A 15,921-nucleotide genomic window follows, 5' to 3' on the forward strand; every position below is an offset into this window, starting at 1 on the left:
TTGTAAATCTCAATTTCAAAAAGAAAAACGAACTCTAATTTTAATTGAATTGTTAAAACTACTAGGTACTCTTTTGATATTATCACGAGAGAATATGCCTATATAAACCCAATTAGCTTAATGCTATCGGTGATATCACTTTTAGCGTGATAGATATAAAATTATATTTTTTTCTCGAGTGTTTTTTAAGTTAGTATATCTACTAGTGCTCTACTATTTATCATTTCTTCTCTCTCTTTCTCTTATATTCTATTTACTCTCTTTCGTTTTAGAGCGTGATCTATTTTGGATTTTTGGATTTTTGAATTATATAGAGTAATTGTAATATTATAGTATTATAGTATTGATCTTGATCTTGATTTTTATCTTGATTATTTGAGTAGATATGTTAGGTGATATCAAGCTTTCGTATTATATCTTTCATTTACACGATTGATTAATTAAGAAATAAGGTTCGAGTGGCTTGGACTTCGATTACGAAGACCTCGTGGTTGGATCTTGGTCTGGGGGAGATGATAGGGTGGTTCGTATTACTGTTGTGTTTGTTGTATGTATACCTAGTACTCGTGCGCCGTTGATGTTGTATGTTGTATGTTGTATGTATGTATATCTAATCTCTTTTGATAGAAATATATAGTTTGTGAAAGGGATGTTTGCAGATTAATTGTAGGTTATAGGTTATAGTTCATAGATATATTGCGAGAATTATCGGTATATAAGGATTGCGATGGATTTACTAGGGAGCTATGTCTGCACATTCAGATCATCTGATGATGATAATGATTGGAGCTTGGATATATCGTAGTGTAGTGGCATCAATCAATAGTATATGAGGGCATGTCTTTGATGATTGCCGGGCTGAAATTTAAGCGTATTTTCTTATCAAAATTATGCTTTATTCTATATATTTATAAATATATAATAATTCAAATATTTATTATAAAACTTTGAAATTTGAAAAGTATAGAGGGATTTAATTAATAATTAATTTGATATTAGAATTATTAATTTTTGAATTAAATTGATAATAAAATTCTAGATAGAAATTGGTTCTTAAAATAAGTATTATTTCTTATAAAAAATATTAAGCATTAAAAATTCAATGTAAATTTTAACTTGATTAAAAGCTTTAATAAAAAAAAACTAAAATTATATTATTAAATTTTTAATAAAAATTTATTACTTTATAAAATTTCAAATATACAATAATATTGATTGATTTAATATTGAATTCTAAACTGAGTGAGTTTTGGTATGAAAAAGTGCTTGCGCACGGATCCGGCAATCATCAAAGACACGCCCTCGTACAGGATAGAGGTAACTTGTTATGGTTACAAGTCTTTGGATCGTCTGGGGACTAGGGAAAAGTCTTGACCTCATTGGAAGTTGTGCACGTGGGTGTGTGTACTGGTGATGGTGATGGTAATGGTGATGGTAATGGTAATGGTAATGGTGCGGGTGAGTTTGTTTTCTTTTGATGTGAATAAATGATTTTGGGTCTGGAGTAGGTACCAGATAGGTAGGAAGATAGGAAGGTATAGGAATCAACGAGGAAGAGAGGGAAGAAGAAGAGAATTAAACCAACCTGAATATTTAGGTATCCAATACTCGCTCATACCACTTATTACTAGTTACCTAGTACATACTAGATACTAGATAGGTTTACAACTCATCATCAGTAGCATCGGTACTCGGGAAAGGATGTCTGTCAACGTACAAGACATTAAGTTTTACATTCTCGATGGAAATGTCACTGCACTTTCCTATTTTCGGTATGAGATTTACCATTTTACGATCTGGCAACTGGTTTAGCTATTTCGACACATTTTACGGGTACCTTACATTCCACTCCCTTTCCCTTTTCGATCTTCTCTTCCCTTTCCTACCTAGTAGGCAGGAGGTATTTCTCTACACTCTCTTATCATAGAAAGAGTACGTACCTCGACACAATTATTACATGTCGACTTTGGTAGTATCGATCAAGTATCTACGAGGGACCTAGTACTTGGGATATACCATATACCTCCCGCCTCCCTAGTATCTTCTTCTCAAATCTTTGATTGCCGTATCCGGAGAAATGGTTTGCATACGCAATGCAAATCCATGAATAATAGATGGAGAATCCGGCACGAGTATACTCGTACCTGCCTACTTAGGGATTCAAAACAACACCAATGACAATTCCATTTTCCATCTCAATTCCTCTTTTCTCCTCACTCTCCATCTTTAAAGGTCTTCTTAACAACCTCTCATTCATCTCCATCTCCATCTTTTTATTCACTTGACCGTGGACTGACGGACTGACTGATTGACTGTATGTTTTATCTTTTTTGACTCTTGTTTTACTTCCTTCCTTGGTTCTCACTACTTTCACCTTTTCTTCCTATCAAGGTTACTACCTCATTAGTGCCTAGTAGCTACCCGTTACCTCACCCTTACTCATTTCTTTTTCCTTTCCCTTACATCATTCGTACAACCTCGTGTGCATCTTAATACTCAACCACAACATACCTCTCTCTCACTCTCCTTACAAAATATCGTTGGGCCCAACCCATACGATGGAATCAATCATTCTCCCTTCGCCGGGTCTTCACGATGTAATTGAAACCTTACAACAAGATGCTCCCGATAAATCAAATGTAACCATCAATCGAGCTCGATTGGCTTCATTTTCAACAACTCGAGATTCGAGTATCTCATGGGGTCGACGACATCATCATGGTTCTTGGTTACATTCCTTGGGATGTGCGAGCATCATGCTGCTCTGTCCAATCATTGTCATATTCTACTGGATTGCACTTTCACGCTTTGAAGGATCTTTAACTTCAGCATACAAATCAATGGCCATGGTTGGACCTATCAATTTCCTATGGCAACATGCACCTCGAGGAAATTTGAGAACGAATGTTGGTTATGGAACGTGGTTGTTATTCCAAGCCCTTCTGTACCAATTTTTACCTACCCAATTGAGTACGGGTCAACTCACGCCAGCTGGAAATCTTCTTAAATATCGTACAAATGGTCTTTCAGCTTGGTTAGTCACTCACGCTTTGTTCCTCATCTCGTCGTATTGTGGACTCTTGGATCCAGCAATTCTCGCAAAACACTGGCAAGCGTTATTGGTCTCGGTGAATGTTTATGGGTTTATGTTATCCGGATTTGCTTATTTGAAAGCTCACATGTGTCCCACTCATGAAGGCGATCGAAAATTCAGTGGTAAGTTGGGGTTGATGAGATGAGGTTTGTGTAATTTGATACTGACACGTGACAGGATCCGTCTTGTACGATTTGTACATGGGAATCGAATTAAATCCTAGATTCGGAAATCATTTCGACTTCAAATTATTCCACAACGGGCGACCTGGGATAATTGCCTGGACTCTCATGTATGTCAAACTCGAATTTTCTTGGTCATGTGTTTAATTTGCACTTTCCACTTGCACTCCAACCTATGACATTCTCTAATTCTCGATATAGTGACATGTCCTTCATCGCGTATCAGTATCAAAACTACGGATATATTACCAATTCCATTATTCTGAGCACTTTTCTACACGGTCTCTACGTTGTGGACTTCTTTATCAACGAAGATTGGTACCTTCGAACCATCGATATCTGTCATGACCACTTTGGTTTCTATCTCGCATGGGGATCCATGGTTTGGTTGCCATCCATGTATACCCTTCAGACTCAATATCTTTCAAGATATCCTCACTCTTTATCACCTCTTAGCGCCGTGATGTTGTTTACCTCAGGTGTCAGTGGTTACATCATTTTCCGAAGCGTCAATCACCAAAAGGATCTCGCTCGTCGCACCAAAGGTAATTGTCAACTTTGGGGTGCTCCAGCAGATGTTTTACACGTCAAATATCGAACTAAAGATGGCAAAGAACATGACAGCATTCTTCTTTGCTCTGGCTGGTGGGGTATGGCGAGACATGTTAATTATTTGGGCGACCTCATCCTTTCTTATTCCATGTGTGCAGCTTGCGGTACGCATAATTTGTTACCATGGACATATGCAATTTTCATGACGATTTTGTTAATTCATCGCTGCTGGCGGGATGAGGAGAGGTGTTCAAAGAAATATGGGAAGGGGTGGGAAACTTATTGTCAGAAAGTGAGGTGGGTTATCTTGCCAGGTATTTATTAGATGGCGAGAGACAGGTGCGGGGTGTCAAAAGTTGGAGCGATAGGGCATGAGAATTATATGGCTAAAAGTGAATTATTTTGGGCCACAAGTATGAAGTGGTAATGGTGGAAATAGCATTACAAAAAATGCCAGTGGTATACCATGGGAGAAGATCAATAGACGGAGCTCGAGTGTGGATACGGAGGGGAGGTGGTAATTAAACGAAATTCCTAGATTAATCGAACTGGAGGCGGATATGAAAGTCATTGATGGATGGATGGGCTGAATTAAACGGAGAGATGGATGCAGGCTGAGAAACGAAAATAGATCCTAGACAAACAGAACAGAATAATAAACATAAATTGTAAACCCAATGAATCAGTTCTACGAACATTTGAGCAATGAGTAGATAGATGTAATGATTCCAATATGCTAATAGATTGTTCAATCTTTTGGAAGGAAGAAAGATTGGGTCTCTAGGAGAATGGGTTTAATTAGAGAAAAGATGAGAAGGCAGGTCGGTCGGTTGGTAGTGGTGGTGATTATTTGTTTTTGATTGTTCTTTGCTGATACTTGTATCGTACATACGATATGATATTTTGCTTTTTAACAGGAGGTTGGGGGGGGGGGGGGGTGGAGAAGAGTTTTGTATTTATGTTTTTGTTTTAGTGTTTTGTTTTGTTTTGATGTTTTGGTGATTTGTTTTGCTTTGTTTGTGTGTTTGTGTGTTTGTGTGTTTGGGGAAGAGGGAGAGAGGGAGAGAGGGAGAGAGGGAGAGAGGGAGAGAGGGAGAGAGGGAGAGAGGGAGAGAGGGAGAGAGGGAGAGAGGGAGAGAGGGAGAGAGGGAGAGAGGGAGAGAGGGAGGTGTTAATTGTATGGGTGTATGGATGGATGGATGTATCTGGCTTTGAGAAGGGGATGGAGCGGGATGAGCAGGAGGAGGATGTGGAGGATGTGGAGGAAGAGGGGAGGGAGGAGTATGGGGGAGGAGGAGGATGGAGGATGAGTAGGTTGACGGGGTATAAGAATGGGAAGAAAATGGAAGGAAGAGGTTTTTGGTGGATATGTAGTGGATATGGTATAGTAAATGTAGATAGGAGGTTAATTGAGAATATTAGTAGTTAATAGAGGGAAGTTGATTGGGGGAAATATAAAGTAGGAAGTAGGAAATAAGAAATAGAAAGTAGGAAGTAGGAAGTAGAAAGTAGAAAGGGGGGAGGGGGAAGTGCGCCGTCGCCCGTCGGCCGCGGGCACCTAGCCCGTCTGCCCTCGCCCTTAATTTGCTCTCCTCATGGCTTGTCCTCTCTCCCGTGTTTCCCAGTTGGGTCGGCCCTACTCCGTGGGGTCCGGCCCTTTTACCTCGAATTGTCTATCTCTATCATTCCACTACGCGTTTCCTTTATACTTCCTTCTGGAACTTCATTCCAAAAAGCCTATATAATCTTAGCTTATTCAAGCTATTGAATCAGACCAAAAAATTAACAAATCGAAAGGCAGCTCAGCTTTATTGTATATCTCGATCTATATTAGGTAATAGAATTCGAGATAAACCTAATATGGCTGAAAGCTGACCAAAAAGTTATAATTTAATTGAATTGGAAGAGGAAATATTATTTAATATATATTTGATATGAATAAAAAAGGATTTTATTTAAATTTAGAGTGATAAAAATATAGCAAATCATATTCTCAAATCGAAAGGTATAAAGTATATTAAGAATCTTTGAGTATATTGATTTGTAAAGTATTGAATTGAATTAAAGATATATTTTAATTATATTTATAATTTTCAAAAAGCTCTCTACAAAAATCCTAAGTTTATTGAAAAGTGATTCTGATTAATTTCGAATATATAAATGAAATACAATATTCTCGATTGTGATTTCTATAACTTCGATGAAACAGGCTTTATAATGAATATAATATATCCCGGAATAATAATAACTAATATTAAACGAAGTGGTAAAAATAAGGCAATACAATTAGACAATAAGGAATGGGCTATAGCGATTATATATGATAATAGGGAGGGCGAAACTATACTCCTATTTCTAATAGTTCAAGGATAGATTCATCTTTTCAATTAGTATATCAAAACCGATTTCCCCTATAAATTAGACTATTAAACCTATATCTAATGGATAGACAAACAATAAGATAGATTTAGAATAGCTAAAACACTTCAATAAGCATATTAAGAATCGAAAAAAAGAGCAAAATATCGAATATTGATATTAAATAAATATGAAAACTATAAATCAAGAGTTTTTCAAATATATTGTGAGCGAAACTTGGTACTGGTCACGTGACCTCTTTCTGTAGCTAGTATTTATAGGTCTTCTTTGTGTAGTTTAGAGAAAGCAGTCAGTTCCCACCCATCTTCTCGTACGTTTTGTGACGCGCTATGTAGAGCCTTCTCCTCCTCTCCTCCGCCGGAGGCGCTACGTCTCAGTGACTTATCTGTGGTATTTGCGAAGGACTACTTTACGACCCTACCACCTTCTACTCTTTTACAATATTATAAAGAAAATAATATTATATATTTGGGTTATTATTACATTCAAATCATTTAATTCAATTATTTGGATATAAACTATTTTAGCAATCTGAAATATTTATATGATAATCAAATTGATAGATTTATCAAAGCATATATCAATTATATTTCGAAAATTGAATTCTTTATAGTTTTCAAAGCTGTATATCAAGAATCAATCACAATTCAGAATATGAAATCAGAATTCCGAGAAACAGATTTAATACCTTTTGATTCTAAAGCTATACTTTCGAAACTGAATATTCGAATTTACATATCTATTCCCCCCTCTTTCAATCTAGATCAATAGAGCTCTCAAACCCCTTATAATCCAATAGAAGCTCTTTCTCAATCAATATTAATTAAATCTCGAATAATTCATTATCAAACAAGCTTTTCTATACCTATATTTAAAACTATATTAACTTTAGCTAAAGATATAAAGAGATTAGCTTATAAGAATATACTTTTGAATACTGAGATTTATATATTTCGAAAAGCAAATAAGATATTAAGCAAATATTGATACATAAAAAAAACTCAAATATATTAAGGAGGAGTATTTACTGAACAAGAAGCTCTTAATATATTATTTCAGTAAAAGATTGATATTTAGATTCAATACAATAAATATCAAAAAGAAAAGAATTCTAATAGGGAAGTATCTTTCAATTGATATTGTAGTAAGTATGGAAAGACAGGATATAATATAAGGACTTGTCAGAATAATATAATAAATCCTAGATTATTAGAATCTTTATAGTTTCAATCAATTGATTTAATTGTTGTTGAATAATATAACTTTGGAATAACAATTCGAGGTAAAAATGGCCGATCCACTGATATGGCCGACCTACTGTTAAACCACGTTATATATATTATGTAAGATTACAATATATCTCTCGATTTTTTTGAAATTAGAAAAAGAGATAAGAAAATACTTTGGATGGGATGGGATGGGATGGGATAGAAAAAAAGAGGGTTTAGGGGATACGATGTAGTAAATAGGAATGAGGGACTTGAATTTGAATGTAGGGTTGAGTTGTAGGAGGCGGGAAATGGGAAGTTCGAAATAGGAAGATATAATAATTACTATATATTTATTCAGATTTTTGAAATTGGAAAAGAGGTTAAAAATACTTTGAGTGGGATGGGATGGGATATATGGGATAGAATGAGATGGGATGGAGAGAAGTGATTAGAGTTTAGAAAATTAGAATAGAATAGAATGGGATAGAGAGAAGAGTTTAGAGTCTAGGGATGGATGGGGTTGGAGATTGAGAGCGAGATTGAAAAGGATGTTGAGATTGAGAGAGTTTATGAGTTAAGAAATAGAATGAATGATGGGGAAATAGAGATACCTATAGAGATAAAGATTAAGATTAAGATTAAGATGAAGATAAAACTTGAACCTTAAATCTTGATATAAATGAGTGGAGGTTAGTTGGTAGGTTGATGGTAGTAATGATGAGCTGTGGATATTGATGTTTGTGTGAGTGTGAGTGTGGGTGTAGGTGTTTGTTTGCTGATAGATTGGTTCAAGATAGTGTTATTGTTGTGATTTGGAGAAAATCGGATGAGTGTGTATGTCTGTAATTTACTGGATGGTTGAATTGGATATTGATGACTTTTTTTGGAGGGGGGGGGGGATTTGAGAACTGAGAATTGAATCTGTTTTTTAATTTATTTTTATACATTTTATTTTTGAAGAAAATAAATAGAACATTAAAGAGAAAATTGCTTGGTAAGTGTAAGTTTGTATTTTATACTTTCCTCCTCTTCTTTTTACTCCAATATATGATGGAGGTAACAGTTGGTCTGCTCGACTTGCCTTGATATTAATCTTGTTATTGACGAGAATCATATATAGATATTTGCGCGAGATCTATATTCTGAGGTTGGAGGGTTTGCTGAATGTGTTTTCGTGGGAGGGGATGTGTCGCGGTGAGGATTGAAATGGGGGTGTTATGGTGTGTGCACTGTGTAGTTGATCATGATGATTTAGAAGGAATAGAAGAAATAGAGTATGACGGGCAGAATGCCGTGTGATGAAGGCCTTTGGAATGCTGATATTGGGGTTTAGTTTGAGTTTGCATTGTCTATGTATTTGTCTGTTGCCATACTATCTTGAAGATTAAATAAAAGATCAAAATTGAAGCGCGATATTTGATGGTGTGCGAAAAAGCGATAGGAGGATAAGTAGATAATGTTGTGAGGAGTTGCTGTATTTTCTGTTCTGCACTTATGCATTGAGATTGAATGAGATGAGATGTTCTTGAAGATTTCGAATGCTTTTGCGTGTAAGAGAAAAATGGAATGAGAGCTAGAAAGGAAGAAAACAAAGAGAGGAGGAAGGAAAGGGAAACTCTGGAATATGAGGGATTTGAGGAGATAGACAATTTTGAATTTGTATTTAGTCTTGATATATAGGGAACATCGGTGATGAATCTATAGATATGTATTCAGATTCCACGCGTAAAAGAGAAAGGGGGGGGGGAGTAGACCTCCACCGCTACAGTAGGTGCGCGGCATATCATACATTGATAAATCGTAGATTGGAATCGAAACGATATGATACTACTTATCTTTGAATGTAAAGATATGATAAGCTATAAGTGTTGGACAGAATGGAACCTTACTATGGAAAACTCAGAGTGTATTTGGGGGGGGGGGGGGGGGCCGAATGGGAATTTATGATTTTTTGTTTATATTTACTTTATTCAAATGAATATACACAAGCGTATCGCATCTTCAACTTAGCATTAGCTTTAGATAGACTGAATCGATTAAGAATTTACTACTGCCACTCAAGTTTCTTCATGGAAATGTACTTGAAAAGTGTTTGCAAAAGCAAACGTTGTATTGATTTTGAGGGGAGAGGAAGCGTTGCATGAGCCGAGAGAATTTTATAGGATTTAAAGCAAGTCACTCTTCTCTCCTTTCCGATCGATTATCTTCCGATCGATTATCCGATTCTTACACTTCGACGATTGATTAGAATGCTTCAGAATCAAACGACAAGACCAGATGAGAAAAGAAATTCTTCAAAACCACATCTGAACCGAGTGGCAGGGTCCAAAGATACAGGGAAACAAAAGTCGCGGAACTATACTTTCCGACGGCACCCTGCGCGAAAAATTGCAAAAGAAATTCATCAACAACATATCAAAACAATGGCTGTGTGTACTTCCGAAATTGTGTCATGCAGGTTTGTATGAGATATTCTGATATATGCATGTAACCCATCGATCAATTCATTTACACTTGCAGATTCCCAATGGAAGTTATAGAATTTTCTGGGGATAAAGTCACTGGCTAGACCTTTCTCATAAAAATATTGTTGAGGGGTTGAAATTCTTTTCCCATGAGGTTGTATTGTGAAAAGAAAGCTTGTTGTGAGAAAAATCCCTCGGATATCCATGCTAAAATGACTAATCACTTAGCTCAACGATAAGCAAAATCATCTGCTCATAATGAACTCGAAGCATTCGTTTTTCTTCTTCGTCAGAATGGGATTAGACCACAAAGATTGATCTCATCTTCACACATTGTATTGCCAAGATTCCATGAACTCCCAAGATACATTTGCGCGAGAGGTTCGTGCAAGGGATACCCACCACCTCCTTGGTCGAGCATTTATCATTCTCCATTGCCTCTGAGTTAGCGAACGATCCCTTTTTGTCAAATTATCGCCACTGGCAAGAAGCGCGTCTCTCGCCAATCAAGGAAGAAAATGTCTTGCTTTTGGCGGGGAAGTCTTCCGTCACCTCCCTGTTGATAAATCTGTACAATGCGGATCGGCATAAAATGATGTGAATCTACTGCGCTCAATATGTACTCCTTACGCAGGTCCGATTTTTCCCTACTTCCGAGTGGATGGTTAAATCAGAGGAAGTCTTAGCAGGATATCGAAACTTCAAATAAGCATCCTGGATGTTGTTGATTTCATTGACAATGGTATTGTTACTGGCATGTATCTACCCGTCTGGGATACTGCATATGATTTCTACCTAGTCGAAGCTCATGAAATCAAACAAAGGTAAACAATTTTCGAGCTCCTCTTGTTCCTTCTTGTTTGAATCCTGTTGTTATAGTGATCCTACTAATTAAAGACTCGGGATCTCACAGCCGGATGTTGGCCGACTCGGCACAAAGGGATGGACGTGGCTGGCAAAGTTCGAGGCCTTACCTGCGGGCGTACAACAACAAGTGGATTGATCCAATAGGCTTCCAGATTTCAAACCTGACAGATCTGATCTGGCTTTTGCCTTCATACCATTTGCATGTGATAACATCATGTTTATGCAAAGAATGAACATCCAGCCAGTTTTTTTCAGACGAACAAACCTGAAAATGGTTTTGATTCCAGGGTTATAAACAAGTCGTTGTCTCGTCAATATCTCTCGCAAGGAAGATCATTTATCGAAGTGCTAATCTTTCAATCTATTGTAACGCTTGATGTTCGCCGGTTTCTAGACTTGTTTCTCCCGGGTAACCGATAGGAATTCACCTTACTTACATTCCTCATCAACAATGCGTGCTTCTAGCAACGAATATCTCGGCGAATGCCTTCCTATCGATAATGATATGATAGCGATACATCCACACGATGATTCATGCAACGGCTGGTTACTATCTTCATCTACGATGGTCATTTCAAAGTCAGATATTAGGAGAGCTTGCGATAACTCTTCAGCTACTTTCAATAGCTGGTCAAATGGTCACGAAAGCTCAGCACAAGAATCACAATCACAATGTCAGGTTTCAGCAAAAGGTTGGCAGCGACTTTCCCTCGTCGAAACGGACCCAGGGATGATGGAAGATCTCTTTGAAGCGTCAGACTCCGAGTCCTTCACTGATGATGATCCATCATCATTTTACTCCTCTTCAACCTCAAGTTATCCTCCGGAAGAGGAAGAAGAGGTCTGGAATCGTTATTTTCACGCAGAATCAGAGTATCTACCACCACCTTCACCACCGCCGCCTGTACCTCATCGTGTCTACTCACTATTTCCCACCACAGTCCCACAATCACCTCAAGGACACAATCAACATTCAACTCACAAATCATGGCCTACACAGGCTTGGCCTGAACGGCTCGACTCCCGTCCCAATCGTTCTAACGGTCGCGCTCGCGCGCAAACTACACCTTCCCAACCAAACACGCCATCTAACCTCAGTTTTTGCACAAGTATCAATCAATCAGTCCCTGGATCATACGTTCCGGCCAGCTACCGTCATACTCATCCCCCTTTGCCTCACTACAACTCTTCCACTCCTCTGGTTTTGAAGTCCGAATTCGAAACCGACTCCGATGACGAAGATGAGAACTCTCCTAGTAAGATGGCTAAAGCCATCGAGGAGATGTTTGAAAAATTCCGATCGAACGGTGGAGGCTCAAACAAGAATGGCAGCGAAGAAAAGACCAGAAGATCAGGCGGATTCAGGAGAAGCGCAAGTGAAGCCTGTGAGGCCGTCAAAGGAATCTTCAGTAAGAAGTCCCACGTGCCTCCCGAACGACGCCTTTCATAAACGCTAGCAAAATGAACATTTCTTTTGTGCGAATGGTTTCCGGGATGATTGATGATCATGATTGTGTGTTGGAATGAGGTATGAAAACTAAACTGGGCGGCTTATATATTGGTACATGTACTTTTCCTTTCGTCCACTTACTTGGCTACACAAAAAATCGGTTTAGAAAAAGAGAGTGCTCATGGAAATATTTGTATTGGGTTTAAAAAGTCGGCCGATTGGAGTTTACTGGTTTGTACCAATTGGTTAATGGGATTGATAGCTTCCAATGACACTACTATGGTGTAGAGGGTAATGGACTAAATGGAGACATGAAGAAAATGGGAATGGGAACATGATGGTTATGACTTGATGACGAAGGCTACGAGAAGAGATAATGAACAATATTTTTATAATCCTATGATTGGAAATGTGTCTTGACAATTGTTCTTTCGATTAATGCTCTAAATTGAACCAAATCCCCATCCTATTGCATTCATTCCATACAAACAAGAAACGAAGCTATATAATATAATCTCAGCGCAATTGACAACATCTTCATTTCATTTCACACTCCTATTTAAATATCGTCTACAAAAACAACACAGGAGCTGAAAAACATCAAGTCAGACACACGGCTCCGAGTTCCAAAATGTGATAATGAATGTGATATATAGTAAATGTGAGTACCACGTGATAATCACATGTCTGTACATCTCGTATTCGCCAAAAGTTTCACTCTTTAACGACGATATTTTTGAAACTCGGCTTGTTTACTGAGTTAAGTGTGCATTGTTTTTTGGTTGAGGGTTTCTGTCTTGTTTTGGGGATTGTGGACTTTGATTGTGGTATTGCTAATTGATGTATGAGGAGATGAGGAGGATAAATAGTTGATCATAAGTGCTATCCATGGATGTAGTGTGCACCCATTGAATCTTTGCGAACGCTTTCTTCTGGAATACTTCTGCACTGTCAATTCTATGAATGGAGCATTGCAGAAATGTTTTAGGAATTGGTCAATGCAGACGCGATATGTTTTGATGATGGGACAGTAATGTTGGGAAGAGATGAATGTTTTATGGAATTGAGATGCGCTGGTACCTCAACTCAGATAGTTCTGAAATGACGTGAATGGTATCTTGTGTGTTCAGGACTTGCTTCGTTATACTTGTGGGAAGATATGAATAGGCACAATATCTCACATCCCATCTTCATGATGAAAACTGCATTTCTGAAGTTTCGATTCTAGGAGATCGTTATTAAGGGATTCATTGGTCGACAATGCTTTACCTGTGTGGAAGAGAGTGGATGGTGGAAAGAATATCAAGAGATAAGTGGTATGGCACCTCATGAAATTCGTGTTTGTGTATCACCAGAACGGCGCTGTGTTCTTACCACGAAGTCTGAGTATCACTGAGTTGAATCCTTTCCCTGGATATTGTAGCAGGTATTCTTTGACTTTTCATAGTCATCTTCGATGAATATCATTTTAGCTTTCTCTGTGGATTTTGAAGAGACCAAGGATTGCGAATGCGGCATCGTAGATCACGATACACTTCACATGTTCCTCAAGCCAAGTTGCCGATGATCGTTCAACACGAGAGGCTAAATCTTCACCCAATATCAAGGCAACAGTGTCAAAGAGAGTCTCTACCCGGGAACAGGTGTATGCTACGATGTGGAATTCTTTCGCTGTACGCTTCTTGGAGTTGCAAAGAGACCTCGTTAGTCAAAATTGCCATTACGAGTGACCAAACACGTGGGTTCCTGTCAGTGTTGCTGGTATTGAATAACTAGTTGAAGCGAAGATCAGGTAGGGAACTCTTCTTTCTGCAGAGGCGTTTAAATATGAGGCTGGGAGTGGAGATACTTGGTGTTCTAAGTGTAAATGTATTGATTTTCCATGGGTCATTGATGAATCTTAATTACTGATTGGGGCTTCGGTCAGATGATTGCATGTCCTCGCTCGATTACGGCTGTTGTTGTACGAATCCGACAATCAAGATTTTACTAGGCCTTGCTGTTAAGTGGTGGTTATGCATGAATCTTCGGCTGCTTTGGACCTCACCTCTTACCCCTCACCCCTCACCTCTCGCGTTTCCTCCCAAAGACTTACTCCAATTTGGGATCATGCAATTAGGACCGATATAAGTTCAGCGAGTTTATTCGATTTCTCGAAGCACAGAAACCTGTGGAGATTCTGGATTTCCACCGACTGCGCTTGCAAGACTATTTTACTGAAAGAATGTTGAGTCAAGCGTTTGGAAGTCGGAAAACGTTTTATACATATGCTTTGGTTAATTCCCCCACAATCTTCCATTATTCAACAGCGTCTTTATAGCACGCCTTATTGGCGGCATCTTCTTGATTTGACATTCCACGTAAAAAGCCGCGAATTTAATGGGCCCAAGGAAGCATGGCTCGCACAAGAAATGCATGCTTTCATCCGATCTACCATTGACGACAGGCTATTTTCGTTAATCACTCAGGAGTCAAAAAATTAAAATTCTCACCCACTTTTTAAAAGAAGCGGCCCGCCCATAATTTGAGTACACGCGTCGGGGTTGGAAATCCAGGGTCTTGGTGCCAAAGGATTGACAACGTACAAAGCAAGGATAGATCACCATGTGGTTGAAGCGTTGTTATTTTGATTTTTTGCTCATACCCACGTCACCTCAGATCAGAATCTCTATAAATTAATCACCGTTTGAGATTATCTAGAGAGGCTATGGTAGGTATATATATGTATAACTTACCCACTAATAGGTTCGGTTATTACAAAAGTTGTATTGTGGATAGGGCCATTCATTGAGGAAATCGCGTGACAGCCGAGTATGATTGAGCTGCGCTACCAATACACGACATTTGTTTCGTTTCTTGAGATGCATCTAGGAACGTTGGTGTGTTCTGGAAGTACCGGAAGTGTGGAGCCGGCTTCTCTCAATAGAACGTTTGATCGATTATTCCTTGGGTATTCTGCGATATAAGGGATCTCATTGATGTTTCGAATTGCTTGATTTCTTTTTTGGTGGACTTGTGGATCTTCATACAGTCCCGCAAGGATAGAAATTGGGGATATTCCCACTCCTATCGATCTCTTGTCTTCATCAAGTAACAATGCTTTTTGGAATTTGTTTCAGCATTTCTCAATCATGGGCCCCTTACGACGCAGGTGGAGAAAACTTAAATACCATCATTCTATCTGTATGACATCAATTTATCTAAGTCTGACAATAATATCTAGCGCAAATGAAGGTCTTGTGCTGCCAGAAAGAGAATCTATGCGAAGGAATTGGCTACCGATCTCTGATCTAACAATAGCTCTTACATGAAGCCTTTCATTTTGACCTAATGAGCGTTTAAATGTTTCGAGCTCACTACACTTGACAGGTGTGATGATAGGGTAAGGTTTTCCCAAGAACGATGATAAGCGCCAATAGGGCTTCTCAGCCCATTTGGCGAAAATTTATATACCCTCGCTCCTGGGCGCCCCGCAAAGTTTAATTCCTTCCACAGTGCCCCTCGACTAGTTTCAACATTAAACGCAGCACATATGACAGCAACAGTTTACGATTCGTCCAATCAATCCACCATGTGCTATTTCCCCTCAATTATCCACTTCACGACAAGATGTGATCGCAAGTGGTGAGGACGTATGAAGAAGAGGCTCAAGGATTTCTTCCGCGCTGACTGACATTTGAACATTGATGCGGCATTGTTATGCTCTAACTATGAGATGAAA

At 38.5% G+C, this 15,921-nt stretch overlaps 2 protein-coding genes across 2 annotated transcripts; both read left to right on the forward strand.

Annotated features, from left to right (window-relative positions):
* Positions 1 to 2,558: 2,558 nt before the first annotated feature.
* On the forward strand, positions 2,559 to 4,153 carry EAF02_004078 (uncharacterized protein; the record flags this gene model as incomplete). The annotated part of the gene is made up of 3 exons (XM_038900126.1): positions 2,559 to 3,216; positions 3,272 to 3,386; positions 3,478 to 4,153. 3 exons carry the CDS (start codon positions 2,559 to 2,561, stop codon positions 4,151 to 4,153), a joined length of 1,449 nt encoding a protein of 482 aa, XP_038759833.1.
* A 7,048-nt stretch (positions 4,154 to 11,201) lies between these two features.
* On the forward strand, positions 11,202 to 12,200 carry EAF02_004079 (uncharacterized protein; the record flags this gene model as incomplete). The annotated part of the gene is made up of 1 exon (XM_038900127.1): positions 11,202 to 12,200. The coding sequence occupies one exon, from the start codon at positions 11,202 to 11,204 to the stop codon at positions 12,198 to 12,200; it is 999 nt and encodes a 332-aa protein (XP_038759834.1).
* Between the last annotated feature and the right edge of the window lie 3,721 nt (positions 12,201 to 15,921).

The sequence above is a fragment of the Botrytis sinoallii genome (assembly GCF_014898435.1).
Source record: "Botrytis sinoallii strain Bc 23 chromosome Unknown BSIN_006, whole genome shotgun sequence".
Taxonomy (NCBI): domain Eukaryota; kingdom Fungi; phylum Ascomycota; class Leotiomycetes; order Helotiales; family Sclerotiniaceae; genus Botrytis; species Botrytis sinoallii.